The following is a 27,287-nucleotide window of genomic DNA, read 5'->3' as shown; positions in this document are numbered from 1 at the left end:
ACAAGCGAAACAATAAAACTCCACACACAGGCCGTCTACCCAAAAGCAGACTTTTTTTGTTGTTGTCTGGCAACATTGCAGACCACTACACAACCGAGCTGTCAAATTTATAGCCCAGCCGTTTTTAACAGCGATACCATGCAGGAGGCTTCTGTACTTAAACCATTCCAGATTGACAAAACATCCATAAAAGACTGGATTTAGTGCTGCAGAGATAAATGTGAAGTTGTTAATGCTGTAATTAACCAGGGATGTTTCAGTCTGTGTGCACCAGTGTCATTAGTCCAAGGCAAACAAGTAAATGATCTATTAATGAGCAGATGGAGCCCAGGAGTATTTCAGGATGAAGAAAAAAATATATAAATCTTTCTCATTATGAGTTTTGTCATTTGTGTTGACTCCCCTGACGTCTACTCATATAGCCGAAAATATAACTGAAAGTACTGTATGGAGGATGCGCTGTGGCTTGCAGTCGGAAAGTGTCTATCTTGATAGATAGATAGATAGATAGATAGATAGATAGATAGATAGATAGATAGATAGATAGATAGATAGATAGATAGATAGATAGATAGATAATCAATCAGCGGTCATAGAGGGAATACTGTTATATATAAGCATACATCTTACCCAACTCAACACAAACTGTTAAAATGCAATGCATGGCGCATGAAAATGAAAAAAATACTAAATGCAGAACATGATTAAATATGCAGGTTAAAGGAGCCTGAAATGAAAAAAAAAACTGCTGGAAAAAGAAGAGGGACACAGGTGTGCGTTGGGGGAAAACTAAATAAGTCACACATAAAAGAGAAACACAGGGGTGGCATTTATCGTCTTCTTTGACTCTTAACACAAGAAGGGGACAAAATATAATCCTCAAAATATGGATTGATGATTGCAATGTGAAATATTTGATCCTTTATTGCTTTATTAGTAATGATAAATTGAAGCATTTTATTGATTCGTTTTCATTTAATTTTTGTTATTTTCACTTGTAATGCCTTCACTCCAGTGCACAGTGAAATATAAAAGGAAAAGAGTAATTTTGCTTAAAATTATGTTCCTGTTGAAATCATGCTGGTAGAAATGCTTGTGAAGTTAATGTAACAGTTTTCTGTAAAAGGCCACTGGCTTCTCTGTAATCTGAGTGTGTGCTGCCACAATTATAATTTTTCCTCAGCGATATCATTCATTACTTCATCTATAAAAAGTAAATAAAACTCCTTTCTAAACGTTATTTGAACAGCAAGGATATGACTTCTGCTTCCGAATTAAGTTTAAGCAGTTTTCTGTAAAAATGGTAAATGAATGCAGTATATGATAGCAGATTTCTTTATTTATTTTTTTGAATAGTGATTATACTCCTTCTTAATCTACTGCCAGTAAAAGCCTAAACATCCTGGAATCTGCTATCTTTAGTTCAGGTTCTTGTCTTTTGGCCCTTTATAAACTGCACAACAGAGCTGATCTCAATATACTGTCCTGTAGATCTTCCTGTAGTTGGCCAAAAATAAAAAGAGACATCAATTGCGGTCTTTTTGTCTTTTTTTGGAGGTTTCTATAATTTAATCTCTTGGTACCCTCTGTGCATCGCCACTCTGGATGAGCTTGAAACAATCAGATTCCACCTCGGCTGTGTTTGGCCTTTTGTTTGTTGTTGTTGCAGAAAGCTAACCAACAATGTGCAGGGTTTATAAATTAAATAAAATTTTATAAATAACGTTGGCAGCAACAATATTAGTATTAGCTATTATTTCTTTGACAGATTATATAATTAATCCTGATACATATCAAGATGAATTGATAATTTTTTTTTAATGGTTTAAAATATTGACTGTCTCAGTACATCAACTTGTCAATATACCTCGCCCCGCTGTGAGGAGAACACAGTTGGACATTATTACCACAGAAATTGCGTTTTCTTTACCCCGATAACAGCATTGCCTAGTTTGGCTGATGATGGGGTTGTCTTGGCATTTAAAACAACCTTTTGTTCCTGCTTCTCCATAGGGGAGCGCAAAGGAGACTTAATATGGTCGATAGCGGAATTCAATTCAGTCCTCAGCATCTTTCGACCATTTTATCACACCAGGCTCCGGCACCTTGACCATACTTCTTCAGCCTTGCACCACGAACAGCCCTGTTCTGGACAACAGTAGTTTGCCTCATAAAACAGGTTGATTTGCTCAGACAAGTTGATGCTTTCGGAACGGACCTCCACCGGCTCCCCTTCTCTCCGGGGCGGCTGTGATGGACAGGCTGCGGAGGGCCGGAGGAGGATGCTGCAGCACTGTTTCAGGGAATGGAAATCACGCACATAAATAAATTCATGAAATACATAATCGTCAGGATTGCAACACTCAATCGAACACAACATAAGACAAAGAGTTAGATTTGTGACTGTGGCGTTTCCTGTGCTGCACGAATAAACAGAGGGACAGGGTTTTTTAAGCTTATCACTGCACAGCAACTACTGGCAGGCGGGGTTCAGCTCTGCCAAGCCACCAAGCCTTCCTGTGGCGAGGTTCTCTGACGCCTTGAAATCCTGCTGAGTGTGTTTTTTATCAGCAAGCTGTGTTCGCCTCCTGGGTTTCCTTTCTTCTCCACTGAGTGCATAACAGAACAGAAACTCCAAATCAGGTAAAGATTTTTTATTCCAGACCAGAATAAAGTTAATTTGCCAGGATCAGTGTATAATAAGATCGCACCCCTTTCCAATTTTTTTTCCTTGTTTGTTTGATCACACAGGCGCTTTGAGTTTCTTTGTTTTTCTCTGAATCCAGCTTATGTTTGCACTGTGTGCTCCGCCTTTTTTCACTGTGACTCACTGTCGTTTCATGAACAGCTGCTAAAGCTTCAGAGTAATTGGAGTTGCAGCTGTTAACCAAACGCTCTCTTTGTTAATTTGCACTTGTATTGTTTAAATAAAATCACGTCCTGACAATTAATGTCAAAAAAATATGACCATAGCTTTTTTTTTTTTTTTCGTGCACGTCTGATGAATGCAGTCATGAATCCACCTGACTTAACAGCTTCTATCAGGACACTATGAAGAACTGATGATTCCTACAAGAAGGAGCTGTGCCCTTCTTCTAAGCCCACGCAGCGTTGATGCCCACATTTTTGGGCTTTCTATCACTGGTATTCCCACATTTCTGGTGACCAATCGACTATGGTGAAAGTGGTGTTAAGGCCAATTATTGCTCTTTGTTAAACATGCATACAGACCCTCTCAGAGCCTTACGTATATCTGTCCGTCTCCTGGAAGCTCTCAGATACAGAGAAGTATTGTAAAACCACCAGGAGTCTTTGGGATCAGTGTTGAAGTTAGAAGCAACATGAATGGTTGAAGCTTACAAGCATTATTGTGTGTTACCTCGAGGTATTTAACAGCCTCAAAGACAACTTGCAACCGACACTGCTGCCATGTTAGGCATCATCGATGAACCCATTCCAATGCAATGGGCGCATAGAGGTACAAAAGCAACGACATTCATAAGGTTTGAAGCACAGTTTTCTGTTTTACATAGAACACAAATACTTTCACTACAATCTACGCTGCCTGTTGTTCCATAACCTTCTAATTTTCTTGCATCATCTCTTGCTCCCTTTGATTTATTGACAGTGAATCAGTAACTGCAGGGCTCCGTTTGCACCATTATACCATTATGTCACATTTGTCGTGTCTTGCCTTGTATAAATTGTGACCATATTGTGAGGACACTTGACCTGGCCTCGAGACACTTAATTGATATTTGAAGGTCACTCAGAGGTGCCATATAGTTGAATAACATAGAAAGAATGCCTTCAGTATGGATAGAAAGTTCAATTATATGATCAAGTCATATATCTCTATAACCGAGACACAGTTTCAAATTGGTGTTGCTCAACATTATTATGTCTAAATTATTCTCCCACAATCAATAGTACACAAAATTGCTTAAATAGTTAAGTAATTGAATAATGATAGGGGAAATGTCTCTTCTAGTGAGAAAATCAAAATACTACAATAGAATAATATCTCTCTTTTCAAATTCCGGTGAGACAATGACACATATGTGCCAGTTCTGGACCCGTTCGTTGCACCTGGCATTGTAAATGGGAAGTTTTGCTCCAGTCACTGAGGAAAGCAGCACTCAAATGTCTTCTCCCTTTGTTTGTGAGTGTAGCCAAGCTGGCCTCAAGGTTACATTTCGGAGATTGATTGTATCATGTACAACAAAGAACCATACAATTCCACATGACGCTCCATTCAATTTAAATACATACTTATTAGTCCCTTGAAAAACATTAAAACATGGACACTTTCATGGCTGTATACGCCCCATCCCAGATAACCCAGGCCGGACAGAAATGTGTACATGTCCAGGTAAAAGTGGACGTTTGATCACCCTACTAGTGCATACAGGTGCTGTTCAAGTTTTCTGCACTGTTTGCCCATTTTTTAAAAACATTTTTCTCACTCTTGCATAAAAAAAAAGTTAAATATCTCTTTTGAAATGTGTTTTCAGTTCTCAGCAGCTTGGCGATCCTCTTCCTTCCAATGATGAATCAAAAACGCTAGCCTGGTTTGTTGTTGCTGTGTGTGTGTGTGTGTGTGTGTGTGTGTGTGTGTGTGTGTGTGTGTGTGTGTGTGTGTGTGTGTGTGTGTGTGTGTGTGTGTGTGTGTGTGTTGTTTTTTTTTGTTGTTGCTCATTGCTCAGGTTGTGCCTCATTTTGTGCCTCACAACACTTTCATTTTACAGAGGCCACCTGCATCACTCGTTCACATGAATTATACCATCTGGCTGCTGCAGGAAAAGCCTTACATTCAAAACCATAACTTTGATTCACTCACTCAAGTTGTGCGTTTGTAATTTATAGTGATGCATTCTGGCAAAGAGCAGGTGTCAAACACAGTTGGTGAGACTAATAAGGCATATGGGTTAGAGAAATCCTTCCCTGGCATATTTATCTGATCAGCTGTTTGTATTTTATTTATGTCAAAGGAAATGTACTATATTAAAGAGCCTGGGAAGCTTTTAGTTCCTAGACATGTGACTAATCTTTTAGAATCTCGCTCAGCACTTCAAAATTTAAGCATTTAAAAGGACTTTTTTTTTTTTTTTTTTTTTTGCTGAGGAGAAAAGAACTTGCACAGTGGGCACAAGTTTTCGGTTGGACTGGAAAACCTACCCACTTGCTGTCTAATCTTGCCGGCATTGATCCGACCCCCTCCTCATGCATGCTGGAGCTTCCAAGCTCAGCAGGCCGCCTTAGCCATCGCTGCTGAACTCGCCGGGGCTTTCATTTATGGCGAAAAAGCAAATGATGCGAGAATGTAAGCTGGAGGAAGGAGGGAGTAGTCTCAGATGACTTATCAACCAAGTGTGTCCTCCGACACACTGCTGTTGTCTCAACACAAGCGGTCCAATAAAGTCAGACGCATGCTGTTTTGCTGGGAAGACAGTTTCACCGTGAAGCACCTGCACCAATGGAAGCGTTGTTTATTTGATGTTCACAGATCAGTTGAATTACCGTCTGCCAAGGCAACAAAGTGCTGTCATCAGTCACATTAGAGCTTAACTTTATTGCTTCAAGAATGACAGTAAATCGCACACACCCATAACAATGCCTCACATAAGGGCTTGGAGTCAGGGACTGAAAATGTTTTATTTACCCAAATCTTCGGCACATTTACGGCAGTTTAACTCCTGCTTGTGTTTATAATCCAGCTTTATCAGGACACCAATAGTTTATGATGTGCGAAGTGATATTGTGAAGTTGTTTTATAATTTATGACTGCAGTGACCTGCTATCTGTGGGAGAGCCAACAGTTCTGACTTCAAACAACCCAGCGCCAGCGCAGCATCTGGCCCACGAGGAAATCTTGCCTTTGTTAATGAAGTGATATAAATTGATGTGACACACAAAAGCCTCTGTACATTGTGTGTCTCACTCAGGTGGTATTGAAGTGTACGACTGTGGGCCCTGCTGCAGGCTTTTGTCGCCGCATAGAGAGTCGCAGGGCAATAATAAACACAGTAATGGAGGAGGACGATTCTTGCTTTATTAAAGATGTTAACTGATGCTGTTTAATGTAGCGATTTTATCAAGTGAAGTTTATGCTATCCATGTCCCTGGAGGACGCTAAATCTGCTGGCTATAGTCTGTTTGTTGTGTAGAGAGGCACTCATTGCTACGTTGTTAACACTTCGGTGGTGTTGATAACTTGTAAGCTGGTGTTCACACTTTCCATCTTCCAATTAGTTTGCCTCTGTAATGACATTTAATGTCACCGACTACTACATAAAGTTCTAATGCCTCACGATGTCTCATCTTACTATCTCCCCATTCCCAATATAGTTTTAGTGTATAATATAATAACACGCCACATCCCCGGACAAAGGTCGCCGGTCCACGAAGAAACAACCACACACACCAATTAGGCCCACATACTGTATATGACTGTGGGAGGAAGCCAGGGTGTTGGGAGAAAACCCACGTACGCACGGAAAGATCATGCAAACTCCTCACAGAAGGGCCTCAGAGGCCATCCTCGATTTGAACCAGAGACACCATTGGTGCACAGCAGGAGGTCATTGTCCAAAATAAAAAAATATATTATATGTCACACATTAATTATGACTTCAAACAGTCTGACATTACTTCTTCACTTAATTACTGCTTGTGTAAATTAATATCTATGTTACTTTAGCATCACGAGGCGCCATCTATCTATCTATCTATCTATCTATCTATCTATCTATCTATCTATCTATCTATCTATCTATCTATGGAACCCAATACTGAAGTTGGGGTTAACCTCTGATACACCTCCATTCTTCCCTTAAACGGCGAGTTTGTCTCATTTGCCAACTTTTGTTGAGCGAGTTGTTTTGAGGCTCTCCCCAAGGTTCTGCGAGACTCTGCCAAACCTTGATAACAACCTGGGAGCTGCACTCCAGCTGCAGCCGTGCTTAATGTGCCGCATGACTTTATGAACTCTGTTTTTGTCAGACTTCTAAAATACCTCAATATGTTATGTAATCTGCAATACAATTGTCTCTGCTTTTGTTTTTAGAATAATTGAGCACACCGGCAGGAAAGGAATGGCACATTTTATGACTAATAAAGTAACAGAAACTCGCTCTTACAACACGGGGCCAAGTTTTGTATATATGAGAATTATGGCTAATAATTGCATGTATGCAAATTAGCATGCATTTTGAAGATTTCAGGTATCTGCAGCATATTTACAATTGTTGTCAAATATACTGTAGCTGATATCAGCATCTCCTTCCATCCCAAAAGAAACCAAAAATATTTTTTTTATTTGGCTTGTGGGTTGCACACAATAGGGAATTCTAATTGCACGTTTGGTCAAGGATAATCTGTATTAAAAAAAATAAAAATTCACAGCAACAACACAAGCTGATAAAAAAAAAAAAAAAAGCAGCTCGAGAAGCAGCAAATGGAAACATGTTGTGATAAGTATGAGACACAGTTGGCTTCAGAGTTTGAAATTCACCATCACATGTTTGTCCCATCTCTGCAAATCTGTTCTTTTTTCTAGCTTAACAGGTGGACACTTGTTTTTTCAAGTTTTTCCACATAGACTTGGGCGATTATTGTTCAAGTGTGCAGAAAAGGATGGTTTTCTGATCATCATGCAGCCAAATGCTGTACGATACACAACAGTTATAGTGGATCAGTACTTGCAATGTGATTACTGAATTTACAAGAGTACCATAATGTGCTGTGCCCTGTATAACACAGTTGTCAATGTGTTTATTTTGTACAGGTTCAAAGAGGATCGGGAGATTATATGAAAAGAGCAAAAATCTTACAAACATGTCCAAGTTTTGACGTGTAACATTTGTCCTTATTGTTAATATTCCAGTCAGTGACGCTTGTAACAATTGCTTTTATGGAATCATCCATCTGTTTAATTGCTGTGGCTAAATGTGATGACAGTTTTATTGATGAGGCAACTTAATTCCAACAGCTGATAAGGCCGGATCAACGGGTAGCTGCGAGTGGGAATGAATTGCAATGCGTGCTCTGTTGCTCATTTCATTTGTCTCAGGTGTTCATCCTTCAATAATAGAACCCCCCCGTTCCACCTTTCTCCATAGTTTTATCCCACCTCTATGCCTTTTCATACAACACCTTCCTTTCTCACCAGTAATCTCTTCACCCTAAGCCTTTTAAGTCAGCAATAAGCCCCTATTCATTCTTACATAATGATCAAATTCATCCCAGTCCATTTACTTCCAAGGTTTAAGATTTACAAAGGATTAGAGTTGAAAAAAATCAATTTGCTTGCGCTTGGATGTCAAGTTATCCCATTTTAAAATGCCTTGGTGCAGTCTCATGTGTGACGCACTGCTTGGTAGCTCACACCAAATGTGACCAGTTTATTTATTTATTTATTTTTTGGATAACTCAAAGAGAGAGAAGCGCTAAAACATAAAAACATATACAATGATTATTAAAATATAGAATTTCCGTCATCCAGTCTGTGGTGTAATTCTTAATAGAGGAGCCTTCATGCAGTGATTTCAAATAGCAATTTAATGGTACTCGTGACTTGCTGATCTTCAAACACCTGTTTGACATAGGAATATCTACAAAGGGAATATTGAATCGCTATATTGGTGTGTTAACTGCCACCATAAAGCTTCACCTTCCGCTTTCAATATCGCTAAGAACACAGGAAACGTTCCTGGCTTGCAATAAGGTGGACACGCATTACAGTACATCTCACTGTAAGCCTGGCGTCTTTCCAAGTAAACGCATAAAGTTAATTGCAATACAGAAGCGGCGGGGGTGTGCGGATGTGAGTGGGTGTAATTCTTCCTAATTTCCAGACTGCTGCTGGTTGTTTTATTGTGTATGACAGTGTCCATGAGGGTATGACTTTTGGAAGGTGTAAAGGCCATATTACTAGGAGACCATAAATCTTTGCAGCCCTTTCTGGACACTTGGTACCAAAGTTATAACAAGCTCTGTGAATAACGTCTGGAGTAGCTCTCATAAAAAGCATTTCATACTTTCAGCACAGGGAAGAAGCAGAGTCAGATTTTTCTTAGTCAGCCTCTCTACACAGAGGATATGAGCACGTTATTAACAGCAAGAGGATGTGTGGCATTATTTAATATTCACAAAGTATAAGAGAGGCATGGACAGGGTATGAAGCCAAGCAGTTCTATTAGTCACTGCATTGATTCGTAGAATTATATAGAAGATAATGATCTCTATACAAATATTTGCTGGTTTATAATGCAAAACTTAGTTAAAGTAGTTCTTTTTGTCTACCTGTGGGTGGATGCTGCCTTTATCTCTGGAAAAGCAATTTTTTTTTCCGACCATGATTTACGGGCTTAACAACAGAATTAAACAGTACATGTATTTCCAACCATACTACAACAAAGAAAAATGTTTGCAGCTTGCACGGCTACAGACATTTCTGAATGCACCCACAAGCACAACAGGACATTAGAATTAATATGTGATGCTGTTTTCCTGCAAATAAATAATTATTTGATGCGGTTGACTGCTGTATATTCGGTGTCGAGTCACAGCGAGAAGATTCCCGGTCTGATTCTAAGATGTGTTTAGTTTCCTTGTTTTCAGCCATTTGTAAGGCCCTTCTTGGGAGGCAACAGCCCGTCTGAATAAGGCTTTTGCACACAGTTAACACATGTGAGCCATGTCTCCTGTAAAAGCAGTCTAATGTCTTTGCTGGTTAGTTTGGACATGGACACAGTTCTGGTCCAGGTTGGAGCTTTTAGTTTTGGTCAGTCCATAAACATGCTTTTCTGGTTATTTAGTGAACATAAACTGATAAACTGACCAGCAGTGTGATGTATGATTTTAGTCTTCTTTCATCCACAGTCAGGTGCAGTTGGGTGGCAGTGTCTCACAAATAACAGCTTTTCTTTTCTTTATTTCAGTCTTTAATTTTGTCAGTTCTGTTTCACTCGAGCAATTATCTTTAACAGGGGGCCCATTTTCATCAAAGGTGAGAAAGATGGACTTTTTGTTTGTTGATTCATGCCTAGAAAGAGACTTCTGTGAGATCGGATTTTATGGTGGAGTTAAAATTTCTTGTTTACATGATGCAGTTTTTACTCATTATCAGGAGTGCTACCCCAAACACTCATAACACTTTATATTTAGAAGGCCGCTATGAAAGGCAGAGAAAGATGCACAGAGAGTTGTCTCCAGAGAGCGATATGATCTGCAGATTTTATGATTGCATGGTGCAGACAGGACATTTCTGGAGCAATTAATTCCTGAAAATGGTGATGAACAAATATGCGATAAACACCTTCGTGTGAATGACTTTTTGTGTATTCGCATTCATTTAATCTAAAGTATATATACTCACATTTCCTTATGCTATTTAGCAATTAAAGGTTTAAAGAAATTACTGGCTAAAAGCTGGTAAACAGCACTTCATGCATGAGAAATGACATGCAAATACAAACAAGCTGCTTTTGATTTAGAGTCACGTATTTCTGTGGAAAAGAGGCAGATTGAAATGTCCGCTGCGAGCTATATATTGATAGTAATTTACCTGACATCTTGAAATCTACAGCTTTTCATGCAAGTGAAGGCCTGTGGACTGTAAACCACGTATGACTTTGTCACATTTTATGGTCTTCTACCAAAAAGATGTCCGAGATATTTATGAGGCCTGCCTTTGTATGCCTCGAATAAATTATGGCGTTGACTTATTTATTCATTTAGTCACAGCGTTTGCTGGTAGTCCACCGGGTCTCAGAAGCCATCACGCCACATATCGGATTATCCCCAGAGAATATGCACGTGGCTTCTCTCTACAAATAGGCCAGCGAGGTGATGTGTCTTCACACTTTCAGGGGGTTTAATAAAGCACTGTCTGTCAGGGAGCTTAATGGACGTGTACATGAGCGACTTTGCTACGTGACACTTTATTGCCGCTGTTCGCTTTTGATGTTGCACCGCCTGAAAGCCAGTAATCTGTTTGATCTGTGTTGCAGGTGATTCTCATGTTGACAAAATACTACGACTTCAACTCAGGAAGAGTTACGGAGAGTTCCTTATGGAGGTAAGCCCGAGCCCTATAAAAGATACAACAGAACAAGCTGTTGTTGCTTTTCAAAGCATTATAATTAATTAATGACACTCTGCAATGCTGTTTTTGAAGAATCTGTAAAAACAATCCACATTGAATCACCAAGTTGACATTTCCCATTTCCTTTCTTTTTTTGGCACTACTGTATGCAGCAGAATAAAAACATGATATTGGCACAAAGGCCATGCTTTATATTAAATTCTTTTATTTTTGTATATTGTGACCGTCATCACAAGTGTAACACTGATTTGTAGAGAAAAGAAAGCCCCCATTATTATATATTGTTTATATATTGGTTTTTGCACAGTTACTACAAAAGAAAAGGATGTTTGCAGGGATAATGGTGTTAGATTTGTTAAATTTTTGCAATTCATTATCATTTTTGGTATTCTAGCATCTCTAAAAATTCACAAAGTGATGACATAGTGGAGCCAATGTCATCCACGCACAAGAATAAGATAAAGAAAATAAAATAACTGGCAGCATGCTTTTTACACACACTCTGAAAAGTGTGTGCAAAATCCGTGTTTTATGGTGCTTTTATTAATTTTTTTATGTCGCCAAGTAACTGAGACCACTATTCTGGGAAGAAAGAAAGACATCCAAGCAAAGAACAAAGAATGAAATAAAATCCATATTTTGGTGTGTGCATGTTTTTAAAAAAAAGTTTTGAAGACTTGTCGTCATCCAGCGTGTCGGGGAAAATCTCCTCTAGGCCTCTATTTGATTTCTATAATATGAAAACATTAGTCTGGTGAGTGTCTGTATGATAATATCTAATGTTGTGGCCATGCATATCACACAGGATATTCTTGTTTATTTCGATAATTAAAAAAATCTCCATTCATCTAGCAAATTACTTCATGACTTCTGCTGTTGCAATTTTCTGCTTGCCTGATATGCTTAATGATACCATCAGCATTTTAACTAGTAGGTGTAGCTTTGCTCTCCTTTACTCTCCACTAAAAACCTGTTTCATTTATCCTATAATTGAATTTTAGGTCAACTGATTATGGGACCACGTATGAAAAACTTAATGAGGAAGTTGGGACAAAAACCATCCTGAGCTACCTGTACGTGAGCCCCAACAATAAAATGAAGGTGAGTTTCAACATATGGTTCACGGGAAATCTTGAATTTGTTGCATAAATCTGATATTTATCATCTCAGTTTGGCAGAGTTATTATAGTTTCCCCCCACATTGCAGCCCTGCACGGGCCTGCGCTGTGTGTCTGTTCCGAGCGGTGCACGCTTAAGCCCTGCAGCATGGATGCTGTCAAGGTGGGCTGCTGATTCCTCTGTCTGCTTTTCCCGTCTCGTCTCAGATCATGTTACTGACCGACCCGGAGGTGGAGAGCAGCCTGCTCATTAGCCTTGACGAGGGAGCGTCCTATCAGAAACACAGCTTAGCCTTTGATATCCTCAGCCTGCTTTTTCACCCCGAGCAGGAGGACTGGATCCTGGCTTATAGCCATGACCAAAAGGTAACATGTAACTGTCAGCCGGCATGAATTAGGTGGAATAAAAACAGAAAATGTAGGATAGAAGCAGCACTGGACGGTGTTGGGTCACAGAAAAACTGAAGAATTGCAATATATAGTTTGCTGTCATCATCCAGGGTGTGCATTTGAATGGTTTCAGGACACGGTCTTCACAACCTCTTCGTCCAGTGATGCAAAAATATAAGCTGATGACCTGAGCCCTGGGTAAAAAGTCATAGAGTCAAGCTATAGATGGCTTTGAATGGATGTGTCGTGGGGGGGGGGGCACATGGGAGAGTTAACACGGAAGACACGCACAGACAATGCACATTTCACACGCATGCACACACACACACACACATACAAACAAACAAACACAGAGCCTTTATTACACCGTGTGAGAACCCTGCTGTCTGTTTTCCTCAACATCGCAGGCATCAAACCTGGCCTCCGCAACCCGCTATTGGAAGACTTGATTTTCATTGAGAAAAACAGTCAAGGTCTGAGAAGTGAGATAAATGGAGCGGGGGGCTTTATTTTGACCCATCAATGGGTCAAAATAAAGATGCTCCGAAGAAGCCTGCCTTCAGGTCTTTCTGTACATCTTTGTAAAGCCAAATTTCATTTTTCCTCTTACTGCCGCCCGAGTTAAATGAATCTGTGCCCGGTTCCATTTTGCATTTATTGATTGGCTGTCATGTCTGTTAAAAGTTGCAAGTTCTTAGATGAGTCAAAATGATGTTGCTTATCCCCGTCAAGCCGAGGGCTTTAGATGCTTTGCTCGCGATCATTAAGGCGAGATGACAGGCGCTGTGCTCGAACACGAGTAAAATGGCTTTATAGAGAAAAATTACAATGACAGCTAAATGAGTTAGTGCACGAAGAAGGCTCTTTGATTTTTACATAAAGGCCAGTTTTTCCTTCTTTTTCTTTTTCTTTTTTTTTTCTTTCTTTTTCTTTTGCTTGTTATTCAAGGTGTCAGGACAAATAATGTGAATGGGGTTCTCTTTATTTGGCTTCACAGTATCTCTGTGTTTGTACGGGAACTGATGGATTATTCCCATCGCAGAAAGATTCTCACAAAAAGCACGCGCTCAGTAGTGTGGATGCCACAAAGTACACACATTTGACAGCTTCTTGTTAATACAAGTTGACATAAATTTTGAAAAAAAAAAACATGTTTTGAAAATTTTTAATTTATACTGTTCCGCAACTCATATCTGTTGATTAATATGTTCCCCTTTTCCAGCTCTACGTCTCTGTTGAGTTCGGGAGGAAATGGCAGCTTGTACATGACAACGTTGTCCCCAACAGATTCTACTGGTGAGACCAACCATCAGTCGTTTGCAAACTGTTTAAGTTTCTGTGTGGAAATTGGTTCATATGTTGTGACACGCAGACTAAATATGTTGATTAAACTGTACATTTTCCTCTAAGAACTGTTCCACATATAGGAAAGGATCAGGCGGAAACTCACAGCAAAGTTAGAAAAAAAATTTAATCTGATTTGAACCCGTTTAGTATTCCAACATTAAGAGTCTCAGGAGAACTTTGAGAACATGCAATGAGACCACATTGTACTTTATTCACTGTATTTACTTAGAATTTTCATATATTTTTATTTCACTTGACTTTTTACTTTTGCTTCCTACATATGAACTCAAATGTCTGTACTTTCCACTGCTTAGTTTCTTAAAACTGGTTCATCGTCGTTTCAGATCAATCAGAGTTAAAGTGAAAGAATCAAATCATTGATGGTAACAGTTATCAATTCTGAAGATGCAGAGGTAGAACATTTGTTGAGCTACATCAATATTCATTCAATACCAAGATATCCTGTAACTATTTTTGTTCTGATGCAAGTTGAATCACGACGCTTCAGGATTATTAATGTTTAAGCTGCGCTTTCCACACTGACAAATACACAACTGCACCATGTGAACTTTATTATGCCTGAGGGCCAAATTGTGATTCAACAAGTAGCAGAACATGAGCGATAGAGACAATATACATACAACACACTCTTATACAAACTTATTTACTGACATACAGCCGACCAGTTGCAGTCTGTTGGATGTACAGATTGTTAAACTAAAATATCAATTTGACTTATTTTATCAATTAAATATGGAAATAGAAAAGCCAGGATTTTCCCCAAAATACTTATAGTACACTTGCATGTGTATATAATTAGAATAACATCACCACCACAGCCAGCAAAGGGTTAACAATTCTTTTAAAAAGGCAATCTATGATAATGAAATAAAAATTCGAAGTGTACATTTCAGAATATGTATTTTATTATATGTATGTATTTTTTTTTTGCACAACTGTCTGCATTTCTATTTACCGGTAGGTAACAAATATGAGTCGTCCCAGCTGATCATGTTGAGCCATGCATTAATTTGAGGTGCAGACTTGTTTTATATGCAGATCACATGAATAAAGAACCTAACTGGGCTTACTAACTTGATCATCATTAGAGTTCCATTCAAAAATCCTACATTTTAGTAAATGGCTGTTTTATAGCCTATAATGTAAGAAGGAGAAAAAAAAGGATTGAATTGCTGAATATTCATACTTGAACAGCCACATGTGATGCAATTAATTAAATTATGAGTCTGGGACACGTCAAAAAGAACACTGGATGTAATTAAGACCTTTTTAGGAGCTATACGTGCTTTGGTGAATAATTCTGAATAATTCTGGTGTTATATTGTAAATAGTATATAAGTGCTCAGGGTTTTGTTGAGACATATATTCTTTTCTTAGTCTTTTAATGTCTGTTTGACTCGTTTTGACAAGTTCACTGCTGATCACTGCACCAACTTTTAGAACACAAAGACAATATAAAAAAAAAAGGTTTCATTTTGATCCCAGCAAAGGCAAATGAAGGAGTGAATCTCACCCATCCCATTTAAAACATTGTTTTCAGGAATGCAGCTTGAGTTTGGATAAATAATGCATGTTTTCTTTTCTCTTTTTATTTACATAATGTACTAAGTGTCTGGCTCACACACACTGATTAATATTTGATTCGTTGAATGCCTCCTCACAAAAAAAAAAAAAATAGTTGGCGTGGTGTTGGGATACCGCAGTCAAATCACATCTAATCAAATCACATCTAATCATAACCCTTCAGCTTTGCATTCGTTTTGGTTGATACCTGATGTGTACGTCTCTGAGTGAGAAGTGAGGAAGGGACAGAGATGTTGCAGACTGTTTTAGTGCTATTATCTTATGGGAGCTGCTTCTGCGGTTGTGGCAGTGATGAATGTTAAATATATAATAGTTTTATATTTCTTGGCTGTGAAGTCTCATGAAAACACACAACTACAGAATATTCAAGGGCTTGAGTGAAAACGCGTGTTTTCGAGGATTAGCTTTAGGTGTACAACGTCGTAACACTGCGACGGTAAGTTAAAAACATTCAGGAAATGACTCAGTGGGTTTTAGAGAAAGCGATGAAAAATGCAGTTTACTATCTTGTTTAATGAGGCTGATACTTTTATCCTCAAAGGGAAAAAGGATGTATGACACGTTCTTCCCATGGAAGTTGAGAAGCAATATCGAACTTGCTGATGTGCTTTTTTTGTTGGGAGGTAAACTTTGGACTAATGGTTCTTTCTTTTGCAGTTATCTACAAACATTTGCATATCCTCAAGCCTACACAGAGATTTTATGGATTCGCTGTGTGGGTGTGTTTGTAGTTAGTTACGAAACACTCAAAATATTAACACAGTGGGCAACATAACTCTACAAATAAAGTAATCCGGCCTCATTTTCTTAATAAATAAGTTTTAGGCAAATCAGAGACCATTTGGAAGGCTGGTGGTCCTCTGCCACATATTTAAATTGAAAGTTGAATTGAATTTAGCATTTTCAAAGTGAAACTGACCAAAATGCTTCAAATGTCTGACACTTTTTAACAGCGTTTACACTTTGCAACATGCTGACAGTGACATGTTTTTCGTTATTAACATAAGAGCCCAAATTTATGATTCAGTTGTAAGCACGTTGGTTACCGATTGTGGTTCATATCTCATATCAGAATTACATTTTTGCACATAAGTGATGAACATATTTGAGCAAAGAAAATTTCTCCTGCGCCTTAATGTATTTAATGTGCCATCACAGTCCTGCTGTGGTAATCCATAGTGTCCTATAGCTTCAAAAACACATAATTTAATAATTATAGGATATATCATAGGGTTATTAATACATTGAATAATAACCCATTCAATCATCTTTGATGGAGTGATTTTGGACAAACTGAAAAGCAATGAAGGAATGCATTTGCTTTAAATGCAGAAGAAAAGAAACCGCAGAACAAGTATGAACCATGTTTGCTCAGCACGGCCACCTTGAGGGAGGCAGAGGTACTGACTGACTAACAGTTTTTATCATAGCAGTTTTATATCAGATCAGAAAGACCAAATATGCTATAGACACACATAGAATGTATTGGTTTTATTGTAAGAAAAGTGAGGATTTTACTAAGTGTCTTCTAGCCTGGTGACAAATTTTGAGAATACAAAAGATACTTTCCTCAATGAATTCTTATAGAATTTAAATATATAGCACATGGCAGTATAGACATTATAATTTCTCCTATCATTTATTTTGCGCTTTTATGTTAACAAGTGAAGCCCTTTCTCCCCTTCCTTCACACCCCTGCTGTAAGAATGCAAGTTTGCAGAATTTTCACCTCAGTCTCGCTCCTTGGCATGTCCACGTTTCTATTCTGAGCACATTATGATGATGCTTGGTCAACTTGATTGAGTCAGTCAGTTTTTTATCTGTTTTGCTCTTAATACAGCTACCGGACAGAATCTCACTGTAGAGGTCGACGGGTCGACTCATCCGTCTCCCGACGCTGCTAAACACATTCACACCAGCCCTGCCCACACTAAGAGGGGTTACAATTTGTAGGTTTCACTTTGAAAACAGCTTCTTGATTCGACTTTCCCAGAAGGTCTCCTCAGAAATAAGTGCTCACAAAGACCTGGAGCTTATATTCTTCTCTATAGCAAGCTGTAAAACACACCTATGTCACCCATATCACTTCTTTCAAGAGAAGCCTCACATATAAGACTGTAGTCTGAGAGAAAAATGTGTTTATAATTTAGGTTTGTACCAAACCTCAACAGATGGTCCCCTCAACACATCTCAAACAGTTTGCTCTGAGCACCCTGAGCGATGCACTGTAGCGTATCTTAAGAAATAAACACCCAAATATACTGATTCCCCATCTCTATCACAGGGTGTCTGTTCAGTGTTTTACAGCCTTTCAGTCAGAAATGCATACTTACATGTTCAGCTGATGTTTACAGGTTCAATAAAAAGACAAATTAAAGACATAAATATCTGCATTTTGATGTTAAATAATAAAACACAACCTATTTTTGTCGAGATTCACCTTGAAGGATGAACTTTCATAACATCCTTCACTGCTCCACTTTCGGAAAATAGAAAAAAAAAATAGAAAGAGAGAAATTGACAAAGTTGATTTACAAAACTAAGCTACCCTCTATATGCAGAGGGAGCTGCATGTGTTACTTATGGGGGAACATAGTGTAACACTGCAGGGGTTTATTTAAGAGCGAGGGCTGCTGTTCACTGATAGAATTGGATGAAGTATTTGACAGAAAGTCCATTAAAAGAGATGGAGCTGTGAGGCAATTACAGAGTGCTGAGGGAAGCAGGATGGGAGCTTTTTATATTATAGTTCAGACACAGTATGGAAAATGAGAAGAAACCCATCTTATGTCACAACAGCTGCTATTAATACAACAAGTGGTCACTCTTGTCGCTCTGCACTTAACAGCTACCATGAAGAATATCCAGTGAAAGTGAATGAAATGGCAAAGTGCACCTTGCATGTAACGGCTTTTGCAGGCCAGACGTCTTTTAGGCCAAGGATTTAAAGCAAAGGGTGCTGTATTATTACCCCTATGAGAACAGTAAAAACGTGTTATTTCATATGGCCATCTGATTATCTAACATACTAATGAAACTAATTCAAAACAGACTGATTTAAAATGGTTGAGAACGGGAAAATGACCAACATGCTCCTAAAGTCTCGTACTTTCACTTTGACAGGGTTTTTATTTCACATATTTGCACAGCTTCTTTTTATCAAAGTGCGTCCTCAGACAGCAGTGGTATCGATGATAAAGTATCCCTCCTCCTGATGTTCCAAATGAATAATTTGAAGGGTTAGTTTAGATATATGCAAAGTCATAATTTAAATCAGCGCTTCCCAGCTGGCTCGTCAGACTTGTTGTCTAAATAAAAACCGAGGCTTCACTTTCGGTAATTAAAGAGATAACAGAAAAACAAATATGCTGCTTTGTCACATAGCAAATTAATATTTTATTTATTTAATTTTTAACTTTTTTCCCCATGCACACAATATTAATAAGGCTGTAAATGTAATCCTACAGTCATATACTTTTCAGAAACATTTCGAAGTGCAAATCTACTCTATATGTTTGCAAATGTATGTGAATTGGTTTTATTATCTTATAAGAAATATATCCAATATGTCGAATGACTGAACTTTTTAATTGCTCAGCATTCTGACATATTTATCTTTTTTTATATTTTACATTTAAGATCTTATGACTCTGTATTACTTTATTTCATCAACCTGCTTCATCTAGGCAAGAAAACGGTTCTCATTTTCATTGAACAAGCAGGTCAAACTGCATCCTGTCAATATTTTGCCATTTCTGTTAGGTTTAATAGTGTAAGTTAGGAGACGTATGTGGTTATGAGTTAATACTGCTGGTTAAACCTTTTCTTTCTGAACAAATTGTTGTCAAAAATGTAAATATAAATCCATAACAAAGAGACACAGTGATCTTTTGGTTTGTAAAGCATCTAGAAATGAGTTGTTAAGTCACATGCATTGATTTGTGTGATGGATGAGTGTCATATTAAATGGCCTTGGTTCTGAAGCTTGATCATGATGTTGCAGGTCCAGACTGGGTTTGGACAAAGAGCAAGGGATGATTCACCTGGAGATCAACGTCTCCGACGGACGTGAGTCGTGACATCGTGTTACCTTGGCATTGCCGAGACGCACCGTGGTGAAAATTACAAATGAGGACACATTTTGACATCCGATTAGTAAAATGAGCTGCAATGTTTAAGACTGAACTTAAAACTGCTGAGAGATGACTGTCTGCGCTCCCATCTGAGGAGGCTGCATGGAGACTCCTCATACGATTAAGCTAATTCATTTTTCAAGGGCCGGGCTGTGACTTGGCTCTCTTCTTTGGCCGCGACGCAGAGAGAGGGGGGCACTTCCGTAAGGCCTTGTGTGTTAATGCCCTATCCCTGGGGAGACCGCCTCCTTTGGCTGATGCTAACATAGTGGGACAGCTCTCTCTACTTTATCTATTAGTGGGAATAAGGATTTGGCCTCCAAAATTTTGCTCACTTAATACCATGAGCGTTTTGCTGAACCTTGATCGTGGACTCCAGAAGGTTGTTTGTTTCTGTCTTTGTTGTATTTTTAGCTGTCTTTTCTTGCTTACCCACAGGGTCACAGTACATAACTTGTAAACTTCAGAACTGCTCTGATGGAAACAAGGGCAAGCCTTTCCCCGGATTTATCATCCCTAATTCCCTCGTGGTTCAGGATGAATACGTTTTCATCCAGGTGGGTTTTTATTGCGAAGCCCAGCTTCATTAAAATACAATTAAAAGCTGTAAAACCGATGCATCCAGTCGCATCCTAATGTACAGTCATGTTTTTCATTAACTAAAAGGGGCCATTATCCCAGGGAAGGATGGGGTAAAGTCGAAATCACTGTGTTGTGCATTACGACAACTCCACTTTGCCATAATGCAAAACATCCTAATGAGTAGTAAACTCTTGAGTTTTGATGGCAATCTAAATATTCTCATACAAGCTTACAGCGATTATACTGTGTGCAGTAATGTTTATAAATGTTTTTCCTGAAGTGACATGCTCAGTAAATCTCCCTGTGTGGCTTTTGTAGGTGCCAGTCGGTGGCCAGTCCGTCCATTATGTGTCCTATAAAAGAAACGCTTTCTACCCAATGAAGCTGCCCAAGTACACTTTGCCAAAGGTAAGAGCACCAGTAGGGCGTGGTGGGATAAAATGCATGCAGAGAAACAGGTCGAATGAACCCCATAACACTCTTATTAAGAAGATATTTTCCTCCAAAAAGTATTGATCAGTGAACTGTACTGTACCAAAACTGTTTATTTCTTCTCAAACTACACAATCATATGGCCAATACATCAGTCAACCCGATGGCCACTTTGCCCATTAAGGGTAATTTTAGGCTTTCTCATCATTATTACTACTACTACTTCTAATGACAATAATGAAAATATTGATAATAATCGTGAGTGTCACCACAACAATTTGATGCAACTTGCAAAAGATTCGTCTAGTTTATGTGCCGTATGCTTATATTACTCTATATGTATTTTTTCTTACCTCAACCTGGATTCAATACAGGGTCAAGATATAAAACCAATACACAAATAAAATGTGTATCATAAATCATTAAAAAGACTCAGTTACATCGAGCTGAGGCAAGAATAATGAGCAGTGCCACATGTTTCATCTCATGTTATGAAAACCTCATCATGATCCTATTATACAAAGAGTGAATAACTTGATAGAAATGCTGATCTGGAGGTGAGACACGCACAATGCTGCCAGTGATTACAGTTATATCTTGTGCACTATGTTTATGTGCTACGTTACCGAAAGTTTTGTTTTAATTTGAACAGACAACTAAACCACACAGTCACACTCTTTTTCCAGAGTTCCACAGAGATTCACTTTACTGTCTTGTTTCTGCCATTCAACTCAAACATTATCATTGTGGTGTCATGAACATAAAGTATTAAAATATGTTTATCTTGCCTCAGTTTTCTCTGACACCCAGTCATTGCGAACCATCATCACCGATGAACTTCTTGTTTCAGACATGTAATTCTTTTTATAACGTTGCCATTTTGTTATTGGTATTACAAACTCTTGTCAAGGTGGAGCGACAGTTGAAGAGTAGTGTTTTGATGAGGATCAATTACCACAAACAAAGCTCAACCATGCAGTTAGAGAGCTGATTAGCAGTGAAATTATCTTTTTTTTTTTCCCAGTTAACTGTTTTTATGGTCTCACCAAGACATTATGCGAGTTGATTTTTCACTCTGAGTACAAGTCATAGTGTTTTTTTGAATAATCCATTTAGTGGTTTTCCCCACAATTTTTATTCGCCTTACAACTGACTCAGTCCTGCATAATCTTATCCTGAGATGTTTGTTTATTTAAGACCCACTCATAGTTTTCTTCAGTTGCCCTCTCATCAGCATCAGCAGACATTTATTTCCCCCCCCAAAAAAACAAAAAAAATGAGATTCTGGAGTTGCACAGTCAGTGTTCCCCCTCAACACCAAACAAACTTTTTCAGGCAGAAAAGTCAATTTGCATTGGTGCAAATCTGCAATGATTTTCATTCACTGTAAGCACAGCGGGGCAGCTTCGTGCTTTGAGAGGGCGCTTCGGAACAACAGGAGGAAGTGAGTGCCCACAGCGCTGCTCTTATAAATCTGTCTCTCCATCCATCCAGCCGTGCACACAGTGAAAAGTTCCCGGAGAAGGACACATATCGCCCACTACACTTCAATCTGGTCATAGATTTTAGCACAATAAAATAGAGCCTGTGTTCATTTTTAGAGCATAGCCCAAAATGCCTGAGGTCTAATTGCCGCAGTTCCTGAATGCACTGACAAATAGCGCTTTTCTGTGTCGATTCCATGTGCACACCACTCAGAGGATTCACACTTCTTTGTTGTGGTCTTTCACACGAGCTCTCAAAATTATGTTGTCCGGGAAATGGTGGAATGCAAATGGACGTATCCACTCATGAATTGTATGTATAAAGGACTTGCAGATTATCAGCACAGACGATAACCAGGTGGTGGCAGCGATTCAGGACTGGAACCAGAACGACTCCTACAACCTGTACATGTCCGAGTCCAGAGGGCTCTTCTTCACGCTGATACAAGCCGATGTCATGAGCAGCGGAGGTCCAGAGGGCAACATCATGATAGACCTCTACGAGGTGGGTCTGAACACCGCTTTCATCCGCTTGCATGTCTTCTTCCTACTTAACCCTTCAACTCCTGTGATATCCCTGCTGACAGGATTTGACACGCGTACTCCTCATTACCATAACTCAGAGACCATTTATATCTGGGAAATTGAAAAAGGAGCTTCACATGCATTTACCGGCCATCACAATGACCTGCAGACACAATTCAGCAGCGTGTCAAATATTTGTAACATCAAAAATGTCAAAAACACATGCAGTAATACTGAAACGCGGCCTGCCAGATATGGAATGTTGATGCGATCTTGGTAAAATGGGCAGGAGGAAATTTATTGTTACCAGTAAATACATGATTCTGGACTGTGTAAGTAAATCTATAAATGCAGAAAAAAAAGAACTCCGAAGCCCAATCCAAACTGGAACCAGGGATCTTCTTGCTATGGGGAGAGAGCGCTGAAACATTTTACGTAATACAAGTTCAACTCAATAGATGATGCACCTTAAAGTCAAATGTTCAAGATTATTTGCAATCAGACCAACGGATGTTCACACACAGCTTCTCGTCTGTATAATGATCTCTATTAATATCTTACTGCACATCATGTGTTTTTCTGGAGTGATATCCTCATATACTGATTATATTTGACATAAGATGTCATACATGTAATAACACTTAGAAGTGTGCATTGCTGAAATCCTTATACCGCATGTTTTAATTGTCAAGTTATGTAAAATAGGGGTTGCTGCTAGTGTGTTTGCTCACTTTCTCTTGCAAAGGAGCTTTCCTTTTTGTCGGTTTTGATGACTTTAACTTGAAGATATTATAAATAAACTATAGACTCTGCTAAAGAAAAGCATTGTACATGTACACATGGTGCAAGATTTCAAACATATGCCCAGTGCTTTTAATAAGTTATGTTTAGAGTCAGTGTGTAAATAATACATTATATAGTAGGACAATAATACTCAATAGGATGGAATTTGGTTTTCACAGAAATCTAATAATATGTGTAACCAATTTAGAAGCTGAAATATTTATGGTATTAGTCTCTATGATACTTTTCAACATATTATATAATGTGGGAATGGTACATAAGGATGTTTATTCATACTCGAGGGAGTAATTTGTTTTAAACATGATTTTCATTTTTATTATAGTGACTGCGAATTTTTGGAGGATTATGATTACAACTACGAAGAAATAATAATATCCTGTAGGCCAAGGTGATGCCTGACTTTATCAGACCAGTAATCCAAAGTCTTGAATTGCCTTTACTGCTTCACTGAAGTGAAGAGAAGGTATAATTTTTTTCTGGGGTTTTTGCTTTGTTATTATCAAGATAGATTTATTCTACTATTCTCTCCTCACTTGTTAATTGTTTATTCCAACATTTAATTAGAAAACGGCTCCAGACAACACATTTCGTCGAGGTCCGTTTGTGGTTTGGGCATTTTTCTTTATTAGTTAAATAACTAAAATGATCACTTCACCAGTAAATATTCTACTATTCTCTCCTCACGAGTTAATTGTTTATTCCAACATTTAATTAGAAAACAGCTCCAGACAACTAATTTCGTCGAGGTCCATTTGTGGTTTGGGCATTTTTCTTTATTAGTTAAATAACTAAAATGATCACTTTACCAGTAAATAAAACAAGGCTTACGTTCAGTTGTGATGCAGAATTAAAACAACTCACAGCTTTAGCAATTAATTTGCCTATTTCACTTGTTAAATAGCACTTTCACCTTCTTTTGTCTGCATGTCCTCCCTCTGTTTGAGGACACTGAAGGTAACATGGAGGGAGTGCGTGCAAACAAAGAGCCCCCATTCACAAAGTTTATCTCAGAGCACCATGCAAATTTAAATTCCTGGTTTGTGAGCTTTCTTTAACAATAAAAGAGACTCTGACAAGTAAAGTACCAACAGACAGCTCAAAACTTTCCTTGGAGTTACTCTTGATTTTCTTCTCTCTCTCTTGTTTTTTTTTTTTTTTTTTTTAAGCTCACCCTGTACTCAGATGTCTTGGATGTCCTCACCATAATGGAACAGATGTTGGTACATTGCATTTATTCCGCCGCATCTGAGTGTCTCTTTCACATCCACTTTATGGCTGCTTTTATTATCTTCTGTTTCATGTGACATTATTGGTGCGCAGAAAAGCATTTGGCTGGTTCAGTGTTTGGATAATGCTCCATCCAAGCACACATTAAGAAAAAAAAAGAAACAAAAAAAGAAAAGGAAAAGCTCATAGTCCCCGGGCAGGCAAAATAGCAACTTTAACTTGTGCCCTGAACATGTGTCCTCATATGTGCAGGCTTATCTTTGAGGTTGCAGTGATTGCACATGCACGCATCACTCTCAATTATTGTCATCTCCAGCCAGCAGTAAAAGCATCACAGTGTTACAGACTGTCTACAGTGGTTACACCAACCTCCACACACGATTTAACCCCAAAATCCTTCATCTGCAGTGACCGGTGAAAGAAACTGTCGCCTCCTCCTCCTTTGACAAAGATTCGTTGAAATGGAACAAAAAAACAAAACAAAAGATAAGTTGCATGCGAGATTCTGTATCTCCATGCACATAAAATACAAAGAAGGAATGACTCAGGGCTGTGCCATATGTTGTTTTCATTCTGCAGTCCTACAGATGGTCCAAAATAGTGCTCCATGTCAAAAAGAGTATCTCTTTCAGACATCTCTTCCTTTTCCGAACTAGGCCTTCAGCTTTACTTAAGTTTGAATAATTTACGGTTATTTTTTCCCTCTCTCTCTCTCTCTCTCTCTCTCTCTCTCTCTCTCTCTCTCTCTCTCTCTCTCTCTCTCTCTCTCTCTCTCTCTCTCTCTCTCTCTCTCTCTCTCTCTCTCTCTCTCTCTCTCTCTCTCTCTCTCTCTCCTCTCTTTTTTGTTATTTCTCCCCCCGCCGCTCTCCCTCTCTCATGTTCGCAGGTTGCTGGGATTAAAGGGGTGTTCCTGTCAAATAAAGTTGTGGAGAACCAAGTGAAAACTTATATCACATACAACAAGGGGAGAGACTGGCGTCTCCTTCAGGCTCCATCAACCGATCTCCAGGGAAACAAGGTCTATTGTGAACAAGTAAGTGGGCCACTGACGAGAGATGGATCTGTGTATTTGGATTTCCATCATATGAGCTCAAAAAGACGGCGCTGAAACACACTGTGGTCAGACACTGCGACTAAATCTGTGAAGTAGCACAATAGATTTGAAAATATCTGCAGCTGCACTGACCTTCATAATGCATGAGATTACTTTCTCTCCAGTTTGGCAACACCTCACTCATTCAATGAATGATTGGTACTGATAGTTAATGGTGTGTTTATATATCGTAATTCCATCCACTTTTATATCAAAAATGTCTAAGTCGCAAGCGTCCAGTGATGCAGTGAAGTTCATCAGAGAGTCTGACAGCAAACGACTCTTGAACTTAGCTTAAGACAAAAATGTTGATTCAGCTCTAATAGTGAAGCTTGTCAGACATACTCATTTCGAATTTTATTCACTTAATCTGCTTCACCTGGTCTCCTTGTGATGTCGCTTTAATAACTGTGAGGTTGAACACAAGATCCAACTATCATGACTGCACACCGTGGATAGATTACAACCTGTATCATATTTATTGTACATTTGTGCTATTCTGATAAATACAGTTATATAACTGGTAATCAACAGCAGAGAGCTTCGCATCGCCCTTTAGAACAAAAAAAAAAAACCCACATCCTGAAAGACCTTGTAGAAGTAATTATGAGCACAAACAAAAGTGGCAGACCCAGACAACAATCCTATATGGAGGAGATAAGTAGCCGTAAATGAAATATATATGGACACTTCATCTATTTTATGAGTCAGAAAAGGGGTCCCACATACGTATCCCATCATCCGAACTGCCTTTTAATCTCCTGCAGATACACTGAGAAGATGCAATCTCCACAGCAGGTCCTTCCTGCTGTTTTAAATGTGGAGCTGGTGGTCTTTAACACTCCTACACATTAATTCAAAAAGCTGTAATAATTTTATTAATAAAAAAAAAAAAAAAAAAAAATACACATTGTGTTGTGTTGAATGTGTGAAAAAAAGGGAACATGTTAGAGTTAATTAATTTGATACAGCTGCACTAAGGCTAATTGCAGTTTCTATTTTCTCTTTTTGTTATTATTTTGATTTCTACAGCACAGCGCTTAGTTATATTCAGTTTACTGTCGGATGTGATAAACAAATGATGAGTTTATTGCACATCTGAATAGTTGCCAATTTTATTTCCATTGACTAATGAGTGAAGCTCAGCCTGCCAGAACTGTTTCATGAGGAATGATAGAAAACTTTCTGCACCAGTTAATGAGTGCAGGTATCATGTTGGTGTACACTTTCACTTGAGTCTGATCGATATCACAGGTTTTATTCTCATGTTTTGACTTCGGCAGATTAATCCCCTTTGTGTTTTCGCAGCCATACTGTTCGCTGCATCTCCACCTGCATGTGTCAGAGAGTCCTTACACCTCCGGTAACATCATCAGCAAAGATTCGGCTCCAGGAATTATAATAGCATCAGGTGAGGAGATTATTTGATTTGCACTTCAA

General features: G+C 38.6%; 1 protein-coding gene across 1 annotated transcript in view; it reads left to right on the top strand.

The window, feature by feature from the left end:
* Positions 1-27,287, top strand: part of LOC308138057 (VPS10 domain-containing receptor SorCS1-like) — a gene marked incomplete at its 3' end in the record, with an annotated part of 51,198 nt that overhangs the window by 7,897 nt on the left and 16,014 nt on the right. The window contains exons 2-11 of the mRNA XM_080506996.1: positions 11,013-11,080; positions 12,109-12,208; positions 12,433-12,591; positions 13,838-13,911; positions 19,571-19,635; positions 20,139-20,257; positions 20,601-20,690; positions 22,524-22,703; positions 25,641-25,787; positions 27,156-27,258. Coding sequence (XP_080363122.1) covers positions 11,013-11,080; positions 12,109-12,208; positions 12,433-12,591; positions 13,838-13,911; positions 19,571-19,635; positions 20,139-20,257; positions 20,601-20,690; positions 22,524-22,703; positions 25,641-25,787; positions 27,156-27,258 — 1,105 coding nt within the window. The remainder of the gene's footprint in view (positions 1-11,012; positions 11,081-12,108; positions 12,209-12,432; positions 12,592-13,837; positions 13,912-19,570; positions 19,636-20,138; positions 20,258-20,600; positions 20,691-22,523; positions 22,704-25,640; positions 25,788-27,155; positions 27,259-27,287) is intronic.

The sequence above is a fragment of the Blennius ocellaris genome (assembly GCF_963422515.1).
Source record: "Blennius ocellaris genome assembly, chromosome: 13".
NCBI classification, from domain to species: domain Eukaryota; kingdom Metazoa; phylum Chordata; class Actinopteri; order Blenniiformes; family Blenniidae; genus Blennius; species Blennius ocellaris.
The sequence above is the reverse complement of the archived record's forward strand: the minus strand, read 5'-3'. Positions and strand labels throughout refer to the sequence as shown.